Source organism: Propithecus coquereli, unplaced genomic scaffold (genome assembly GCF_000956105.1).
Source record: "Propithecus coquereli isolate 6110/MARCELLA unplaced genomic scaffold, Pcoq_1.0 Scaffold25, whole genome shotgun sequence".
NCBI classification, from domain to species: domain Eukaryota; kingdom Metazoa; phylum Chordata; class Mammalia; order Primates; family Indriidae; genus Propithecus; species Propithecus coquereli.
In genome coordinates this window covers 3,869,839-3,891,531 of record NW_012148063.1, presented here as the reverse complement: position 1 = coordinate 3,891,531, position 21,693 = coordinate 3,869,839, and the positions used below count along the sequence as shown (strand labels likewise).

General features: G+C 42.9%; 1 protein-coding gene across 1 annotated transcript in view; it reads right to left on the bottom strand.

Annotated features, from left to right (window-relative positions):
• The window catches only part of LOC105812402 (T-lymphoma invasion and metastasis-inducing protein 2-like), a 466,869-nt gene that overhangs the window by 52,969 nt on the left and 392,207 nt on the right, over positions 1 to 21,693 (bottom strand). The window contains 5 exon segments of the mRNA XM_012646833.1: positions 8,454 to 8,717; positions 9,417 to 9,509; positions 11,177 to 11,255; positions 11,493 to 11,597; positions 13,383 to 13,544. Of these exon segments, the coding sequence (XP_012502287.1) occupies positions 8,454 to 8,717; positions 9,417 to 9,509; positions 11,177 to 11,255; positions 11,493 to 11,597; positions 13,383 to 13,544 (703 nt within the window).

Sequence of the window (21,693 nt, the reverse complement as noted above, 5' to 3'; positions counted from 1 at the left end):
CAAACTGTACTAGCTGTCACTGTACTCTTCATCACCACACACCGGTATTAAGAAACTGCCAGTTTCACTTAAGAATGTCCTCGATGGAGTAAAAATTATTAATTTTTCTAAACCTCCACCCTTGGGAACATGTTCAGGAAGTACACACACAACCCTTCAGTGGCACCCTGAACGAGGTACAAAGGTAGTTTTGAGGAAAAGCACTTACACAATTGTGTTGAGAGATGAACTGTTTTTTTCAAAAAACATGATAGTTACTTGAAAACAGTGACAGAAAATATTTTCTTTAACATGAACGAAGTGATTCACAAAGTGAATCTTAGAAAATTCATATCCACCATCATGAGTTTGATACTTTTCCCATGGTATTTGAATGTGATTTTTAATACTCTATAATGAAATGTCCACATTTGAATGACCTACATAACTCACTGATCCCATATTTCCAAATAAACAATGTGTATTAAAAAATCACACATAAGATTTATTCAAAGTGCAAGATAAGCCAATGGATTTTACTGTAACCAAGAAGAGCCCAACAGTAACAGCTCAGATCCCACAATGCAACTAACCTTGAAGCAATGACCACTCGTTGGGTTGGGTGTGATTATTGAAGAAGAATATCCACGATTATCTGAAAGGGCTATTAAAAGACTCCTCCCTTTTCCAACTACATATATCTGGGGTGAGGACAGATTTTCTTTAAATAACTTCTACCAAAAAATACACTGCAGCAGACTGAATGCAGAAGCTGATGTGAGAATCCAGCTGTCTTCTCTTAAGATACACATTACGGAGATTTATAAAAATGTAAAATAAAGGCCATCTTCTAATTATTTTTTTGATTCAGGGAAACATTCCATTAAAATTATCTTTGTTGTGTTTACATGAAATGGATTCATTATTGTTACATTAAAATAAATTAATACACATTTTGGAAGTTTCTCAGTTTAAATTTCCGACAGAAGTAAGTAGCAGTAGATTCAGATACGGCCCACGCAACTAAAGCTCTTTGGGCCTCAATACTCCTCAGCAGTAAAGAGCCCAGGACGAGACTGACAAGTGTGAGAACCGTGGAACGGGAGCGAACGGGATGGGTTGTGACTGCCGTCTGTGCACACGTCTGCCCCTCACCACAGCACCCCAAAGACAGGGACTGTTTCCTCATGTTTGTATCTCTGCCATCAAACGCAGTGCCTGACGTGTAAACACAAATTTTTTATGTTACAGTTCTGGAGGTCAGAAGCCTAAGGCCGCAGGGCTGCATGCTCTCGGGCCTCTAGGGGAGAGCTCTTTCCGTTCTTGTCCAAATTCGGGGCCACCTGCATCCCTGGGCTCACGGCCCCATCATGTCGACCTCTGCCTCCCTCATCACATTTATTTCTCTGCTCTGAGTCTCCTGCCTCCCTCTAAAAAGGACCCCCCCAGAAATCCAGGATAATTTCCCCCCCTCCTCAATCACATCTTCAAAGTCCCTTTCGGCATTTGAATCCCTTGTGCTGTATCCGCATGTTCTGGGGAGCAGGGTGTGGACATTTTGGAGGGGACCATTATTTGCCCACTGCCACATACTTTGCAGCCACATACTTAGATAATGCAGTAAAAACAATGCAAAAAAATGCCCCAACATTTTCCCCAATACATAGGGTTCTCCAGACCAGGATGAGAAAGAAACTAAGAACAGTGATTACCTCTGGAAGAGAAAGTGGGTGGCTAAGGACAGAGTGGGGGGAATTTATCTATTTTATTAATATTTAACACTTATGTGTCCTTTACTATGTGCCAGGTACTATCTACTGCCAAATATTCGTGCCAAATATTTCCAAATATTAGCCCATTAATCCCACAAAAATCCCAGGCCATTTTACAGTCGCAACAACCAAGCGTAGAGAGGTTAAGTGACTTGCCCAAAGCCACACAGCTGGTGAGTGGGCAAGCCTAGAGCCAGGGCTGGAGCCCGGGTCATCTGGTTAGTGTCCATTCCGGTTAGTAACCACCGCCCTCTACAGCTCAGGGGGCCTTAGCTACCACTGTTTAACCTTCTATACTGCTGGAATTTCCTACCACGCACAAGTATTACCAATTCGAAAAAATGAAGATATTGTCACAATATAGCTGTCTCTAAAACAGCTAAAAAGAAGATATTCCCACTTGGTCCTCCCTGATGGTCTCAACTTCTTCACAAGGAGAAATAAAGTCAGAAGTGGAATTCATTTGCAAGCCTGTTACAAAAGACGGGGAACAAAAGTGGAAACACAAACAAGCACCATTTGGCAGCCGGCACTCACAACACCCACAGGAAGAGTGACATCTTTTTTTTTTTTTCTTTTCCTTATGTAACAGGCTGTAAAGTTTCCTCTTCCCAACAGCTACACAGTTGCACAAAACCACTACTGCACAGGGAGCTGGCTCCCGCTGCGTGCACAGGAGACCGCGCCCAGCATCCCAAACCCCCAAATGTCTATGCAAAGAGTATCCAGCAGCTGCTCCTCACGGTGCTCTCCAGAGTATTTCTGTAGATTTTTACCTGAAAGACGTATTTACGTTGGATGTTCAGAGAGAGAACACAAGGCTGGTTTTGGCTCAAAACGCTGGCAAACTTTATTTGCCAATACCTCCCCAGACCCCAACAGTGCTTCATCCTCTTGCCCATCCTCTTGCACCAGCCGACTGCACCCCTAATCAGGGCCTGTGAGCACCATACCTTCATGGAGACGCTTCCCAGCGCTGAGCAGAACTTAGGTTTTATAGGGAACCCACGGTAATTTATTTATTCATTCTTTTCCCAAAAACATTTTTGAGCATTTACTTTACAGGGGACTTCTGATCATTAAACACAATACTTTAAGACCCTAAGGAATGAGGCTATAGTGTTGGGACAATAGAGTTGACATACACACAGGGGCAAGTTTTTCAAACCATGCTCCAAGGTCATTTAATGACCAGACAAGCCCTCTGTATTTTATACAACGCAGGGGAAAGAAACATGCGCCATGATATGTTACAAATTCCTGCAACTGAGGATTTTCTACAATCTGGCCCCAACGGATATTCCAGCCCTTCTCCCTGTGACTCCTACTCCCAGCCTGTGTTCCAGGGGGCTCGCTCTACGAGACATGTTACATTCCCACCACCAAATCCTCCCCCACCCCCCCAGGGCCACGACCTGTCCCGCTGCACTACGCAGACCAAATGCTGACCCTTCCAGAAACCTTTCTCCCGCTCTCACCCCGAGGGCCCTCTGCCTCCTCTCTGGGTGCCTTTGCTCTCACGAACAGAAAAATTAATGGGAATCCCACCTCTGACCTCTAATTCTCTTCACTGTGAAGATTTTTTTTTAAACAGAAAACCATAATTTATAACTGCTTTTTACTTCTCCCACTCAACTATAAGCTTCTCGCATGTATATAATAATGTCTACTTCATCTTCATATACCTTCAACATTTAGCAAAAGGTTATTACTTGTTAAATAAACAACTGAACAAATAAATGACTGAGAATAGGAAAAACGAGATTAAGTTTCCAAACCAACCCCGTTTTCTAAGGGAATGAGTATCCAAGGATCGTGATTCCCTGCACGGCTAAGGGAAAGCCACTCACTTCCACCGATGCAAGTGAAAACCACCTTCGACACATGAGAAACTCGTAATTCTGAGACCAAATTTCCATGTCTTGGTAAAACCAGTGTTTGCCAATCAGATTTTAAAAAAATGCACGCCCATCTTCAGGAACACCAATATGTTTTTACATCTGGGAATCTGGGGTGTCAGCCAGACAGACTCAGTCACAGCAGTTTTACACACAAACAGAGCATTCTCTGAGCTAAATGCTCTTAGTCACCCTAAACAGGCTGTGGAAGTCAAAATGCCCTCACGCTCACAAACAGGAAATAGACGGTTTGCTCTGTGATTCCTCCCCGTGGTGAGGAGCTGTCTAACGGACACGCACATTCCCAAGAGCAACTCATTCCAAAGAGCAAGTTTACATCTTAGTGGCTTCTGGTAGCTTGAGACTCTACATGACTCATACACCAATTTTAAAAGAGAGTGATGCAAAGGGGTGGGGTGGGGTCAAAAAAGAACCTCGGGCTGCAATTACCTGCATCATCTGCTAAGCATCTGTTGGGCTTACAGTGGCTAAACGGGAGCAGGAACATAGGTCTTTTCTATTTCGTCTCCTGTTAAACATTCCTCCAATCGTAACAAGGTGGTATTAATAGCTGTTTATAGATGGAGAATTCATTAATGCCACAGGCAAGTTCGATGTTTATATAAAGACTTTTGTTCAGGAACTCTACGCCCAATGAGACTTTCCTAAGAGCTGCTGGAATCTTTCAAAAGATGGCAAACACTAGAAAAGGGGTTTTCATACATAAATCACAAAAACAACATTAACAGGATCCCAGTATAAACAGGTCTGGTACATCCCATCCTGTCAATGGTGGCCTTGTTGGCTCTAAAATAACACTGGCCTCTTTGGGGAATTCCAGTGGTAAAATTCATTCTCTCTATAAAAAGTCTTTACAGATGATATTTCCGCTCAAGTCAAATACAGCCCGTGGACATTTCCTCTTTCTACTGTGGATAACTAGAACAGACATTCAAACTCTTAAAGGCAAGAATCAAGTGGTCATTCATTTCTTAGGGAACAGAGGAATTTAATATTAAACACGCCTCAGTTCTCAACGTGTTCCCGTCTGTTCTCCTTGCAGCGTGTCACGGGCGTGGCGGAGGAAAGCCAGTGACCGCCGCAAGTTCTCTGCTTCTCAGTGGCTTTGCTGAACGGGACGGCGTCTCCTGACACGGGCTAAGAAACAAATGAGGTGACAACAAGTCGACTTGCACTCTGAGCACACCAAGGATGACGGTGGAGGTTTGGGGCGCAAGTCCCTAACTGCGAGAACGATGGCACACAGGCACAACGGCCATCCTCCACCGAGAACTGTCTGCGTATTGACTCTGTCACTCCTCAGAACCTCAGCAGAGAGGGGCTCGGGAAACAGAACCTGCTGCTCAAGTTCAGGCCCACCTCCTTTAGACTAACGGCCCGGCGGCAGCGTGAGCGAGCGCACCCACCCGCCACTGCTGCGCGACAGCACCCAGCCACCCGCGCTGGCTCACCATGGAGCTCGCACTGCCCCAAACCTCCTGAAGGAGGCGCCCTGACAGCACGACCCAGGAGTCTGCATTTTTGTAAGCTCATCAGGTGCGTCTCTGCGCTATGAAGCCCGAGACCCGTGTCCCTAAACATCACACGCATCGACGAACGCCAGATACCAGGAGGATGCTGCTGTTCTGGAAATGCACAGAACCTGGGCAGCAACCCACAGCCACTGCCCTGGGACCCGCCGCTGTGACTGACGCCTCTTTCAGTCAGAGACAGAGATGAGAGAGATGAGAGAGAGAGAGAGAGAGAGAGAGAGAGAGAGAGAGAGAGAGACTGATTTTGTTTTTCACTCAAATCTAATCAAGACACCAAAGCTAATCAACATAAATTTCTGGAAACCTCACCAAAAATAAAAGTGGACCCAAAGCCCTGAACTCCATGTCGGTTGTTCTCAGGGTTTCGCAGGTTTCAAGCACTCAGAGGGGATCAGTAATTATTCCTCTTGGATGGTCAAGAGGTGCCCAAAACAACCGCTTTAAGGCTTTCTTGTTCTTCCCCCTTCTGATGTTCTCATAGTTTCTATTTTTAAAGAAACGGGTCTTCTCTTCTAGATCTGTTCTAGCTCACCGGTTTTATAACAGACAGAGGATTGCCTTCTTGGGAAGGAACAACGTTCCTTCTTTTCAAGTACACGACTGCCTTCCAGGGATGTCAAGGAAACGTGAAATTTAGGGAAAGGCAGACTCTGAAGTGATTCTCACTAAATATAATTCCAAGTTGTATTAAAAATTGTTTTTCAAAGTCATTTAAATTTTATTTGTGTAAATTTTAATTCTGTTAGTAAAAAAACAGGATTACTGTTTTCTAATTCATTGTAAAAGCAAATCAAAGTAATTTTTAATAAAACATGAAGCGGCAAAGGAGAGGAAGAGAAGGAGGATGACGTTTTCAGAGCTCCTGCCGCGTAAGGAGCTGGGCTGGACACGCCACAGACACGGACCCCTCAAACTCACAGCAGCCCGCAGGGGCAGGGGGAGGACCTCAACCTCCCACTGAGGAAACTGAGGCTCGGGGTCTTCATTCGGATTCCCCCAAAGCAGAGTCTGAGCCAAGGACTTGGGTACAGAGGTTTATGGGGAAGGTGATCCAAAAAGCCCAAATGAAAAAGCAGGGAAGGGGACAAGACAGACAGAAAGCCCATGCAAGGTGCAAAGGGGCGGCTGCCGTGGGCGACGGGGACTCGATCCCAGGGCCTGTCTGCAGATGAGGCCTGCACTCCTGACTCCCCAGGGGTGAGGAAGCTGGCGGAGCACTGGCTGAGGGCTGCCCCAAAGTTCTGACTCAAAGCCTGTATTCCCGTCACCACCATCTCTCAGAGTTTCCATCAGCGCAGGCTCCTCCTGTAATCGTGCTGTTCCATACGAACGAGAGACTTGGTCTTGTTTCTCCTTTGGCCTTCGATTTCTCACCTACCCACCCTTACCTTCTTTCCCCCAACCCTTCAAAGTGGAAGGAATTCCATCTGAATTGTTCACTCACAAGCACTTTCTTCATAAATGACACAATTACTTCAAAAAGAAAAACAATGCGTGTTTGCAAAGTGTTTGGGAAAACAGTCCGTCATAGCTGTTTGGGTTCCAACACAAGCACAGCACTATGGAACAGTGACCCGGAGCTTAGGAAAGGGACAGACAGTAAACCCAGGGCATGGGGGGCAGCGTGCTGCCTGGGAGAACGTCACCCCCACAGAGCACAGGCTGCCAGGACACCAGGACGGGCTCCCACCTGGCTGGTGGTGCAAGAACCAAGGCCGCGCAGGCACCTGCAGGAAGACTAGATGTGCACACACGCTGTCACCACTCTGCTAACTGAGCTCGCTGGAGGGATCAGGTAAGTTTAAAGGGTTAAACTGTCAGCGTGGCCACCCAGGACGAGCAATAGAAAGCTGCCTAACATATCCAGGACTGTTCTTTATTCAGTTTCCTTGCAAAAAAGTAGTAAACAAGTTTAACTCCTCTGCTCGATCCTTGCTATGAAAAAACAAAAATGAAAAAGTAAATGTGTTGCCCCCCCTTTGCTGCTGTCTATAGGAATTCATTCCTGCAAGTACCAAAAGTATTACAGACTCTACAGTGATCTCTTATTATGATAAAATACATAGAGATATAACACAGATAGCGAATGCATCCCTCAAGAGTAATGAATCCAACAAATGGACACACGCGTGTATTACACGGAACACTCGGGCCGTAACAGCGGCCCAGGGTAGCTGAATGATGGCCCTAATATAACCAAGTAATTAATTAGTTCCATCATAATTTTTGTTTTATGACACTCGCTTTTATATGCCAATAGGCAATTTAATGGTATTTTAAATTGGAGGGAAACCCCAAGAGAAGAGGAGAAAGCATTAGATACCTCCCTGAATCACAAATCTTACCATCTGATTTTTTAATTCCAAAAATGACCTAATAAACTTCCTTTATAATTAAATCCATCCTCACAACTTCTCTTTTGTGTTTTTCATTCATTTTTGGTAATCATGAAGAGATTTCAACTGGAAATCCATTATCATCGTAATTAAGTATAAAAATTACTTTGTGCTCTCCCAGGATAAAGACCCCGTGTTTGGTCTCCTGTAGAGCTTGACCAGCGTCCTCCAGGGGCACGGAGGGAAACGACAGGTTTTGAGGATTAGCTGGAGCCTCTAATCTACTTGACTGCAAGATATGAAATATGCATGAATGATAGGCTCAAAAATTCAAACCTTCAAATGATTTCCTCGTATGCAAATTTCACCTTAAGAAAAATACACTGGCATACAATTTTTCATTTTTAGGCCTTCTCAAAGTTTTAAAATTCATGACCTACATTCAAAGTTTGCTGTTTATTGAGAAAGTAGTACTTAATAAAAGAGGTAAAGAACTGAATTGTATCAGTTGTTCTAAGCCCCCCAACAGATGACTGCAAAATTGTTTTGCCTTAGATTCAGCTAAATTAGAAAAATCTTTCAACTTTGGCATTTATGTAGGCTTTCATCTGCCTTCAATCACAGAGCAACTACTATCCTAAATATTGTGGGTTACTTTTAAAGAGTCTGTAATTTTTTTAAATGTTATTTTTTGCAAAAATAATAATTTCCTATTTTCATGAAAGTGCTATAATTACTAAAATGCATGGAATTTTGATAAAACCTACTCCAGTTGGCATCTGTGTTCTTCTTCTAATAAATTAGAAAACACTCTTTGAACAGCTTAAATAATCTGAGTTTGCAAGCAAAATTACAGCCTAAAACTATTGGCTGTCGATAGCAGCAGTTAAGGAGGAGGACAGAACAAAGCCTTACCATTTGCTGTGTTCTTTTTAAAGTTATCCAGGAATTCCTCCAGAAGTTGTGACTGGTTAGGAGGAGGCAGCAGACTCTTCTGGTCCCTGGAGAACAGGTCACTGTCTGACCAGGAAGTACACAGGGTTGCTTTTGTGTCCGGAGGCCGGGCAATGAGAGTGAGTCCAACGCTCTTCTCAGAAAACAGGGCCTCCATCTGCTTAAGGTCAAGATCAGATACGGCTTCCCCGTTTAAGGTCATGATTTCGTTGCCCTTTCTCAGACCTGAGAACCAAGAAGGGAGACCAGGAAGATAAAAGACAGAGACAGATTACTGAGAGAAATATTTTGAGATCAAAGAAGGCTGCAAACTCAAACCATGTACTTTTAGGGACTGTTTTGTTTGTTGCTTTCTTCAAAGAAAGCACCAGCAAGGCATGGTGGCTCATGCCTTTAGTCCCAGACATCTAGGAGGCTGAGACAGTAGGATCACTTGAGCCCAGGAGTTCGAGGCCAGCCTGGGCAACATAGTGAAACCCTATCTTAAAAAAAATGCAAGCAAGCACCACAAGCACAAAAACGTATAGTATTCAGATGCCACTGATAACAAAACAAACTTTAGCTCTGTCAGAGCTGATATTAGAAGAAATTGTTTGAAAGAGAAACAATTTTTCTTCTAGTATTCTGATGTTAAATGCCCTGGGAAATAACATTTGTTTTATCTCTGTCTGTCTGTCTCTCACACTCTCTTTCTCCCTCCATCTGTACACATGAATATACACTCTTTCTTTTAAACACACACACACACAAAGGCTCTCTCTATATATAGACATATGCATTTTCGATTAAACTCTTAAGTTTACTTTCTTTAAAATTCCAGGAGAAACCATTTTGACAAAACTGTAAGAAGAACATCTCACTAGCCAGACTGCATTCCATAGTTTCAAATTAAGGGCGAACAGACACATGGAGTGCCACACAGACCTTCCCCATAAGCCAAGCCGTCGGGGAGAACGTCACTTATAAATATCCGGCTGAGACGCTGATGTTCGTCTACCTGCGCCGTAACCGCAAACCCTAGGAATGAAAGTAAAAGGGGAAAAAAAAGTCTAAATTCACCACACCCATTAATTTCTCCAACCCAATCAGCAATATTTCCTTGAACATCTACTCTCATAAGTACGGTATGTTGAGCAAGTCTAAATTACAACTATTTTGAAAGCACAAATATCTAGCAGGGGTGGAAAAAGAAAAACATGTCCTATCAGAAGGTTTAAGTAATATAAGAAGAACACAACGTTATTCAAAAGTTGAGACCATATACCCGTGTTCATAGCAGCATTATTCACAATGGCCAAAAGGTGGAACAACCCAGGCATCCATCAGCAGGTGAATGGGTAAACAAAATGTGGTCCCTACGTGCAATGGGATATTAATCAGCCTTAAATAGGAGGAAAATTCTGGAACATGCTACAACATGGGTGAACTGTGAGGACATTGTGCTGAGTGACATAAGACAGTCACACAAAAACAAATACTGTATGATTCCACTTACACCTAGAACAGTCACACTCAGAGACAGAAAGTAGAAGGGTAGTTGGCAGGAGCTGGGGGAAGAGAGTATAGGGGGCTGGTGTTTAAGGGTACAGATTTCAGTTCGACAAGACGAAAAGTTCTGCAGATGGATGGTGGTGATAGCAGCACAACAATGTCAATGTATTATATACTTAATGCCACAAAACTGTACACTTTAAAGTAGTTAAGATGATAAACTTATGTTATATGTATTTTACCACAATTAAAAATTTTCTTAAAATGTTTAAAGTTGAAGTATACAAAAGCCTAAGACAGCTTCAGGGGAAAAACCAACAAAACATTGGGGTCGAAGCAGATATTATAAATTAAAAAACAAAGAACAAATAACAAAAAGGAAATTTTAACATGTCATTTTAACATATCATTGACTTGAGTCAATCTAAGGAAAAAAACATGTTGTAGCAACATATTTAACAAGATAATAGTGCTGCTGTGGAGATATTTACTGATCATGATCTAATCTCTGACTTCCTATGGTGAAAGATCATAACAGATGTGAATGAACTTTGGGACACGAGCACAGTCTATAAAGAGCTTAGAGCCCAGTGTACATACAGACAAGTACAAAGGCAAGAATTAATGCTACAAAGTGATTTTGGAAGTGCTGATCCTTAATTCTTAAAAACTCGGGTAAGAGAGAAGAGAAGCTAAAGCAATCAGGTCAGGCTTCTTCAAGAAAGTGAGGCCTTTTGTTAGTTCTTGAAGGACAAGTAGGATTTCTATCGGCAGGGAGGAGGGGTAGGGGGTGCAGACAGGTGAGGGGTAGCATTGCAGGTGGGAAGAGGAAGCCAGCAGCAAAGACACAGCGATGAGAAGAACCGTCAGTGAGTCAGGAGTTACCCACTCAGGGCAGCGTCTGGTGCACAGTAAATTCACTGTGTTATTACTTTCGCCATCATTTCAAATTTCATATCAATTTTTATATTCACTCCTTTCATTACTTTGGCATTTTTCGAGAATATTGATAGCTATCTTTTTAGCCTGCTAATATCAATAAATGGAAATGAAGGGAGAGAAAGGAAGTTCAGAAACTATATCCATATATTTGGAAAATGTGAATGTAAGGGAAAAAAAATAATGTCCAAACACACTGGGGCAAACTAGGCAAGAAGAACACGCTTCTCTGACAAGGGTGCTCCTTAGCTTACCGAAGTCAGACACACTCCCAGTCTTCGTGAGCTGTACGTCATAAACATCGAGTGGAAAGACTTCTATTTCATCGTAAACCTACAAAAGGTAAAAAATGGCAAAATCAAAGGATTTGATGTTATAATATCTTAAAAAATTATTTTGACACTTTTTTTTCATAATAAATCAAAAAAGCTGTTAAGATACCCTTTATATGGACACTACTTCCTGACTAGATACCAAATTTAAACAATTTTTCTCCAAAACCACATTTTCAAAATCAAAAGGCCAGGAATATGGTTCAGATTTCCCTTTCTAAAGCTAATGCACACTCACCTGTTCTTGCATATATTCATACAACGCAGGAACACAATATTCAATGTTGTCATCTACCAATTTCCGAAGTTGTAGGCCATAGTGGCTGGGTTCCAACTGCCTCATCTATAAAGAAAAAGACCATTATTGAAATTTTAAATGTTCCTGCCATATTCATCACTGTTCAGCAGGCTGATTAAAAATAAAAGTAGAAATCTCCAAAAGAATACTATATACAGGCCGGGAGCAATGGCTCATGCTTGTATTCCTAGCACTCTGGGAGGCCGAGGCTGGGAGTTTCAGACCAGCCTGAACAAGAGGCAAGACCCCGTCTTTGTGAAAAACAGAAAAATTAGCCACGTGTGGTGACGTGTGCCTGTAGTCCCAGCTACTTGGGAGGCTGAGGCAGGAAGATCACTGGATCCCAGGAGTTGGAGGTTGCAGTGAGCTATGGTGATGCCACTGCACTCTAGCCAGGGAGACAGAGGGAGACCCTGTCTCAAAAGGAAAAAAAGAATACTATATATAATTTGCTGAGTTTAAACCTATTATAACAGCTCAAATTTAAATACTTGTATGCAAAAAAGAGGGGACATATAATTATTTTTAAGGTTCTCTCTAAACGATATTGCTTATCACTAAAGGCAAGAGATGCATTTTAAGAAGTACAGTGGAATTATCTAACAGTAGGTCTCTTACCATCTCAGCAAATGCTATCTCTTTAATATATTGGTTGTACCTAACTTTGTTTCCCATTATTAATGTAGAGAAATTTGTAAAATGTGAACAAATCTACAGACTTCAGAATTAAGAAATTCCTATTCCAAACACTTTTCAAAAGGAAAATGTGTACACACATGTACTCTCTCTCTCTCTCTCACACACACACACACACACACACACGCTCGCGTGCGCACACCCACACACAACCTCACCTTCTCTTTCTCTCTCATACACACTTTTAACAGTGAGAAATTTATCTCAGGCCTATGCTCCAACTGGGTCTAACTAACCCACTACTTCTGACACCTTCTATCACTTACAAAATTTACCAGTTTAATAGCTGATACCATTGGTATAGAACAACATTGTTTGTTTTCTGAATAAAAACCTCATATACTGGAGCAAAAGGAAATTAAGTTTATTAGGATATAAGCTACATATAAAAATATATAGTTTCCTAAAGCTCTAAGTCAAAGTGAAAAAGGATAACTAAAATTAAACATTATCCACATCTATTAAATGTACACGGTTAAGAGTTACCAAACTCTATATGCCTTTTTTTCACCATTTCACATATTTGATTATATTTTCTCTGGAAACTTAAAAATATTAATACTTAAGCCGTACTACGCCACCTGGTGGTCTAAAAGCTCTGATCTGATGTTGCTGGATATATTTCCTCTTGGAGGGCTCTCTTTAAGATTTATCATAAATTTCTTTTTCAGATTGGGAATAAAACCCAGTTTGAGTAATGAATAAAACATCATCTTATATTAATCTCCATGAAGCCACTGTGAATGCTATCAACTTACTTGTTCAACCCAGACAAATCTGGTCAAACTATTTAGGATTAAATCAAACTACTTTGAAGTCTATGTCACCTTCTTATAGAACAAGACTCCTTGATTATTCTAGATTTTAAAAAGTATATACAGAATTTCAGTAGACTAGCTCCGATTCTTCATGAAGGCATGGGAACCTGACCTAACAACTCATTCTTCCAAAGGGATGAGGAACAGAAGGCGAATTAATAAATATGCTCATAAATATGTTAACTAATAAATGTGCTAACACGGTCCCTACTACAGAAAGTGAGGTTGTGAACGCCACACGAGGTAGAAGGCATCAGGATGCAACATGAACGATTGCTTCTATTCAGAAGTATACGTCTGCAGCAAAGTCCATTACCTTGCACGCCAAAGTCAGAATATCTTCTATTCTGTGTTCTGGCTTGATCGTAACCGTAACTCCTTGATTATCCTGAAAGTGAACATATGCCTGGCTTTCCCACGTGTTGTCTCGGGGAGCACCATCTACTGTTGAACCATATATATGCAGAAGCTCATCGACCTGTTTGCAGATGCCAAAAGAAAATGCAGACAGATTCGATAAGCAAATGAAAGGAACTACTGAAAGAATGTCCTCTTCATTTATGGAGTACTTATAGTAAGCTCTTTCACACGCTTCCCATCACCGGCTTCTCACAGCCCTCTGAGGCAGACCATGTTTCCTCATTGGTTTAATGCAGAGGAAACTGAAGCCAAGGGAGGATGACTGAAAGTCACTGACTCCTGGCCCTGTGTGTTCGTTCCTTGTGCTGTGCCAGCTTGCCACTGACACCGAGTTTGAACACTGTACTCCACGCAAGGCCACTGAACATCCAATCTCTCTGCTCTAGAATCATGGTTGAGAGGGGCTGCTCTGAAACCCGCACCGAAGCCCCAACCCCCCTTCCAGCCTCCCAGGGAGTTCCAGACACACTCTCATCCATGGCCACTGACACCTGCCTACATCCCAAGCATGAACTGCAGGTTATGTAAGTCTCTCTCTCAATGCTACGGTTCTACAAAATTAACCCGTAGTCCTGGGGAAATCTTTTCTCTATCCTTCAGCTACTTGACACGTAGATGCTGTTAGAAAATCACCTCAAAACACCTACAAGGAGCCCTTCCCAAGTTGCGAACACCTTTGCAATTTGACAACTTCATGCTAATACGTACTTCTATAATTTATAACAAAAATAGCAAACATTTCTTAAGCAACTCAGACACATTTCTCTCTGGCTAGGTTCCTGCATTAACATGGTGGTAAAGAAGAGATTTGGGGATCTGAAATCAAAGTCACAGACGCTACCCCTTAACCAGCAAAGCGTGGCCTAGGACAAAACATGGCTATGCCTCAGCTCCTATTCTGTGAAAGGGGACATTATTAATACAATTACTTAAGTTTATTAACAATACAAGCTTTTGTGAGCAAAAAGAGGTCATATATGCAAAAGACCTTACACGTTAGAAAATACTACCTGTAGATTCAAAATGATCACATTATTATATATCACTCATCATCCCTTACAGTTATCATTGATGGGTGATTTTACTGTGATTTCCATGAATTTTTAAACACAAAGTGAAACATCCTCCAATATAGGATTTAAAAACTAGAATAGGGCTGGGCATTGTGGCTCATATGCCTGTAATCCTAGCACTCTGGGAGGCCGAGGCAGGAGGATCGCTTGAGGTCAGGAGTTCAAGAACAGCCTGAGCAAGAGACAGATTTCATCTCTACGAAAAATAGAAAAATTAGCCACACATGGTGGCACAAGCCTATCGTCCCAGCTACTTGGGAGGCTGAGGCAGGAGGATTGCTTGAGCCCAGGAGTTTAAGGTTGCACTGAGCTATGATGATACCACTGCACTCTAGCCAGGGTGACAGAGTAAGACTTTGTCTCAAAAATAAATAAATTCATAAACATGAGAATAGATATATTAATAGTAAACAAATATAAAACGACAAAGCAAGGAAAGAACCAATCTTTCTGTGCTGTCTTTTTGAAAATGTGGTGCTCAACTTCGAAGTGACATTTCTGGATCTGTCACGGGTCTGTCACTTTCAGCACATTTTCCTGTTAGGATGATCACAGCCAGAAAAAACAACCCCTCAGATGCTAAGTCGAAAGAACAAGAGACAGAGCAGATGCCTGGAGCCATGGACGCCAGGAACCGGCCTGGGCACCACTCTCTTCTGAGAGGTCCCGTCTCAGGTAGATCACGTTTCTCCACCAGGTGCGCTGGCAACACACAGGTGCTGCCTTAAAGGCACAGGCCCGGCCTCCCAAGCTACGCTTGTCGAGCAGCGAACTGGAGCCCCAGCAGAGGTCGCTGTGGAGTAAGAAACCACACGAAGCGCAGGGCCCAGACGAGGTCCGGCGGGGCCAGCGGCTGCTGCGGAGCAACCTGATGCCCGCTCTTGGAGAACAGGGAAAACGTACCCGAGCAAGGATCGGTGGGAACAGCCCTGAGAACAAGGATTCACAGCTTTGCCCTTGTCACCCCCCACCCGCGCCGTCCACTGAGGGGAGACGGCACTTCATGGGCCGGATGAAACAAACTCTGGACATGCTGTCAGTTCACTCCGCACCCACAACCCGCCTTCTCAGATGGACACCCACCGTCATGACCCCTGTCTAACAGGTGAAAAAGTGAGGCTCAGAAACTTGCCCAAGTTCAGACAACCAGTGACTGAGGTACCTCGGGGATTCGAACCCTGGAAGCCTGTGCCAACTACCACTGCACTATTCAAAAATGTCAGCCTGGCAGTCACCTCCCCGCAAAATGGGCACAAACGTAATTGCCCGATTCTTTCCGTTATGCCACCACACACGCCACGCTCCAGCTGAACAGAACCGCTCACCCGACATTCCCCCAAAAGGAGCGGTACTCCTGCCCTGGAGCCGGGTCGCCCCACTCCCTCTGGCTGCAGCAGTGCCAGCCCACACGCATCCTGCAACCCCACTCAAAATGCTGCCCCCTCTCTGCCGCCTCTGCCCACCACCCCCAACACCACCCAATGGCACGAGCTCACTCTCCTGTGTCCCGGGCATAGCACGGAGCAAAGCCAAGCTCACATCGTGGTCATTTCTAGGTCCCCTGTCCCCGACGATAAGAGGAACGACAGCAGGGGCTTTGTGTCCAGCATTCTCAGTCTCCTTCAGTCCTTAACACTGGGGGCCCCGAACCCAGAACACACCCAGCACTGAGCCAGACACGACTAGCAATCCCCGGTCATCTGCAGGCATGGAAGGCAAACGCTGTCCATTTGTAGTATCTTATTCCAATCTGTTTATACAGGGTCAAGTTCTTAATACTCTCTAAAGTTTCAGGAAGAGAAATTAACAGATTATTAAAGGGGAACAAATCCTGGACAAGAGAAAATTGTGCAGGTAGATGGAGGGATGGAAGGAAGGACAAAAGAATATTCCTACTATATTTGATTAAAGGCTGTGCTATGCCTGCTCTGACCACGCGTTTTCTGAGTCTACAGGTTGACCTAAGATCCAGTAAGTGACAGAAGAGAAGATGCTTATCGAAGATTCAGACCCTCTCATGAGACCCCTCAATGAAAATTCAGATGTAATTTTTTTCTGTGTATAAGGCACATACATACACAAACACCCATATCCCCCAAATGTATACGATTCAAGAAAGGTAAAACTTTCAAAGGAAGCATCAGCAATGTGGACTCGATTAACTAATTAATTAGAACTAGAAAAAGAATAAGGCTATTTGTTGCTGACAGATCTCCTGGGGTGTTGTAAGCTTTGCCCACTGGCGAGAAAGTTGGCTGGATTCCCTCCAGAGGGGCCAATGCTATCCAAGCTGAAAATACACATGCTTTGGTTTCAGTAAGTCAGATAAAACATCTTCCTACACTCTTTTCACAAAAGGAACACAGAATCTTGAAAATAAGCACAAAAAATTGAGCCGTCTGGAAAACCCTTTTCTCAGCTTAATGCCTTTTTCAAAGGTGCTCTGTTAGACGAATCCTTTTAACCATGGACTCCGAACTCCACGGTTGGCTACCCCTGTCAGGACTGCTGCGGACCCACCCTGCCTCCTACTCCACTTCCCTACCTAGCTCCAAAAAAAAAAAGAACCTTTCCCAACCAGACTACTCGAAGTTTCCAGGTCCCGGAGCATGAAAGTAGAGGCACAAAAATGTAAGAGTAGAAAGACAACCCGGGACAAATCCCAGCCTTGTTAGGGCGGGTATCTAACGTTTCTGCACTTCCATTTCTTCACCTTTAACAGGGGTTGAGAACGGCAGCCTCACGGGGAGATTGGGAGACTGATGTGAAGAATGGCATTGGACAGACAGAAACTGTACAGGTTTTCGAGGCCGAGCCTGCACTGTGGCATTATCCTGCACTGGCCATAACCCCTGGGACTCGGTGACAGCCACTGTAAAGAACTGCTTGAGAATCACCCTGGGGCACTGTGGTGGCCACTGCTGCTCAGATCACCTTTCGGTCCAGCTGTGACCAGCCATCATGAAAGGGGAACGTCACCAAACTGTAGCCATGGCCACCATGGACTGACTAGTTAACATTTGCCAATCACTTCGGCTCTCCTTGTAGGGCAGCTTCTACAGAAGCATTTATTATTACTACATTAACGGTCCTGAGACCGCATGTCACACCGCTTAGGCTCAGTATGTAGCCAGGAGAGAAAATTGAAACTCCGTGTGTTCTCACAGCAGATGCTTTGGGATCAAATGCCTCGTAATTACTACTTGGATCACTGAAGGGAAGTGACTAGCAAAATCACAATCTGGCTGTCAGGAACGGGCCCCCACGACCACAGTGGCTGATAAAAGGAAGGTCTATTAGCAAGTGAAATGAAGAGAAACACAAAAGGGAGTTGCATGCTCTCCGTTTTCTTAACGACAGTAAAATGTCATAGAGGAGAAAGTGTCTATTTCCTTCTTGGGCTAATGCCCAAATATCAGTTGATACGAAAGGAAAACAAAGACCCATCTAGCTAGCTAGCTAGCTGTATATGCCTATGTGTACGTATGGAGGCTCTGGAGGGTTCCATACAAATATTGTTGCAACAGATGACCATACTGTGGTCGAGAGTAAGGTGTTTCATTCGTATTTTCCATTTAAGAAACCAACATTAAGGTATTTTTGTTTTCAGTTTGGAGCTAATGACTAATGTGACAGTACTTCATTCACTCGCTGCCACAGAAAGTCAGGACACCCCAGGCCAATTTTCCAGGAGACAGGGCCAAGGCCCAGGGGCTGCCACAGTTTCTGCAATGAAGCTTCTGGGGTAGATGCCACCCCGAGGCTCTGTGGGGGGTTTGTTGTCACAATCTCCATAACAAACACCCCCCTCCAAAGGCTGTATGAGACTCATTATTACTCATCAAGAAGTAGCTATGAAAAGCTTTCATTTTTGGCTAGCCAAAGTGTCCTTTTAAAAATGCTCAAATAAGACTGGCTTTATCCCAACCTTAACAGATTTCGAATCAGGGTGACTCACTGCTGGACCGTTACACGATGCACCAATTAGAGTGGAATATTTAAAAACGCACACGGCCCCTCCCTCACAATGGCCTCTCTGTGTTACACAAATGGACGTAATGTCCTTACGGTATAAAAATAGAGGGTTTGTGCAGGTTATAAATATTCTCCAAGAATGATTAGCAGAGGGAAACCAGTGAAATATTAATTATTTTGTCAGATCAGGCAGAATTTTAAGTCCTAAAGATATTTTAAAAAAAAAACAATTTATACCCTTAGTTCTATCTGCCATTCAATTTGAACCTAGTTATCTTGGTACTGCAGCACAAAAAGGATAGATGCCCAATGAAAATAGTCTTATAAATGAAAGGAATTTCTTCAGTGTCCTTACATCAGAAGTAATGCTTAGTTAAAATAAATGGGAATACTGTTTAGATACATATGCTAAAAAAAAAAAAACAGATGCAGTAATAATACCTTCTTTTCACCCCTTAGAGCATTGATGGGACTTGTCGATTAAGTCACAAGAAGATAAATTTGGTAATTTGAGCCCAATACAAATAAGCACTAAGCTTAATCCTCACCATTAATGGCTATTTTAGCAAAATTTATTTGCAAATTTTGCAACATAAAATCTGTTAACAGAAAGTGCTTTGATGATATAATTTCTTAACTTTCAAAGTAAGAATTTTAAGTTGTTACATAATGCAGGAAGAGATACGACCCTAAATTTATGGGCTTTTACTGGAGATCAAACAGTTCTTTTCAACCATTAAACAACTACATCTAATATAAATAATTAATCATCAAACTTATTAAGCGAGTACTACATCCTTGGCGGTGCGCTACAGATTGAGAACATAGAGACAATCATAGGGTACATAAGCCATGAAGACCACGGGTCCCGATCACAAGCTTTCCTGGGGAACCTGACATACACACCTGACAGGGTGGCCAACAGTAAAAGTACACAGTAAGAACCAAGCAAGTAATGGTGATACAGAAACAACAAAAATCAAGTGACGTTCCCGGAGGACAGTGCAATTTAATGTGGATTTTGAAACAAGCTCTCCATGTGTGTGGAAACAAAGGTGCAGGGAAGGGAAATTACTTATTAGGAAAAATGCCATTTTGATGATATGATTGATAAAAAGGAAAGTTTGGATATGGTTTCCCCCACGGTTGGTCAAATCTAGCAAAAGGAGAGCAGAACACAGGAGCAACTCCAATGGCAAGGTCTCCCGTACGAGACGCTCCATCATGTAACCCACCCTCTGGCACCCTGATCCCTGGGGATGGGAGGTGAAGGGGAACAGGATTTGGAGAGGGGGATTTCTGACCCATTCTGAGCTCGTCCTCTAGGAAGCAGGGCACCTCAGGCAGAGCTACCACCAGGGAGCAGTTTCATCAATAGCACACTGAGCGGGCTGCGGCCAGCCACACGTGGGGGCAGAACACGTGGCTGTCTCTGTTGTATATTTTAGGACCTCACTCCCCTCCCCAGGACCTGCCACAGTGTCTAACGCTCCACCACTCTTAGGATTTTCAAACTAAATTCCCAATTCACTGAATTATCCCCATTAATTTATGAAAGAATACTGCCTGTTTCTGCAAAGGCATATTACGTTTGTCCAAGCCTATTACGGTCAGCTTTTCGACCTCAACAAATAGCTTAGAGGTTTGTTGGGGGGAAAAAAATTAAAGATAAAATGATTTGGTGGAGGAGAAGTTAGGGAAATAGATCAGTAACATGAAACACAGCTTCAAGGGGCGGTGTGGGTTTGAGAAAGGCACACGGAAGCACGAGCCCGCCCGAAGCATCTCCATCACACGCTGGGACTTCATTGAGAAATAGTTCTGAGGGTTTGCTGGGTCGGAGGCAATTCTGGAGACTAGAAAGGGACACTAATGCTCGGCTCCACCTGAGGGCATGTGGAGACACACAGGTCGCTGACACTCAGCACAGAACATGCCATTTGTGTGAAGAGCCCTGACAACCCTGATCGGAAAACGCAATTTTGGATCCACCAAACTCTCAAAGGAGGAACTGCTGAGGAACAGGGCAGGATGAATGAAAGGTGCCGTTATGACTTTTGTCTTGTCATGTCACTAATTTTCAGATGGCATTATCATGAGTTTAGATACCTCCAAAAATACTTGGCATTCATGGAGTACTCTTAGTTACCCCTTCTAGGACCATTTTAATTCTAAATTTATTCTTAAGAGATCGGCGTACAGATTCTGAACCAGCTGAACTCAGTTAGCCCCGGGGTCATCGGTGTCAAACGAGACGGCTGCCACCTACAGCAACGTTTACCTCACTGGAGTTACTGGAGTTTTGAGGTAGCTGAGTTCCAGAAAATCCATGGCTGCCACTCGAATCAAATATCTGACAGACAGGGGGGAAAAAAGACTAATGAAATGGCTCCGCAATGTCAGTTTGCCAGCTACCCTTTTTCAGTACTTAAAAGTTGAAGTTCTGTAACACTTTATAAGATCTTCATATCACAATTTGTACTATCTACTATCCTAATACACTTAAAGTATTGACTTCGAAGAAGAAGTTGCTGTTTTTTCTTCCCATATAGTTACATATTTTACTTTCCTATGATGTCATATATTATTTAAGGCATCTTGGATCTTCTTGATGTTGCTTTTAACCAAAAAGTACACATTTCTGAAGATGTACAACAGAGCTCAAAGTTGAGTTGGCAAAGCCACCAAAATCAAGCTCATAACTTTTTTTTTAATGTACATAGAATAAACCTTGGAAGAAAACATAGCTAAATGTTAAAAGTAGTTGCGTCTGAGTAGAGGGACTAAAAATAATTTCCTTTACTTTTCCAAATTTTACCTTCTAAGTTTTGTAGCAGAATGACACTAAAGACGATTTAAACATTTAGGGATATCTACTATTTAGTTATATATATCAACATTATAATTAGTTTCACATCTTTTTAAAATAAGAAAATGTTCAACCAAATGATGCTGTTCACTAAGAAATCTTATGTGGAGAACATTTACCACAAGTGCTGGGTAAAGACTGTCGTCTCATAACTAATTAGCTAAATTAGATAAATAAGAAAGTTATCAAATTATCATTTAATTATATAGAATGGACTGCCCTGATTAAAATGCCATAAGGACACTGGTGAACTATCACAGAAGGTCAATTCAGAAAGCACAGGCCTAGCA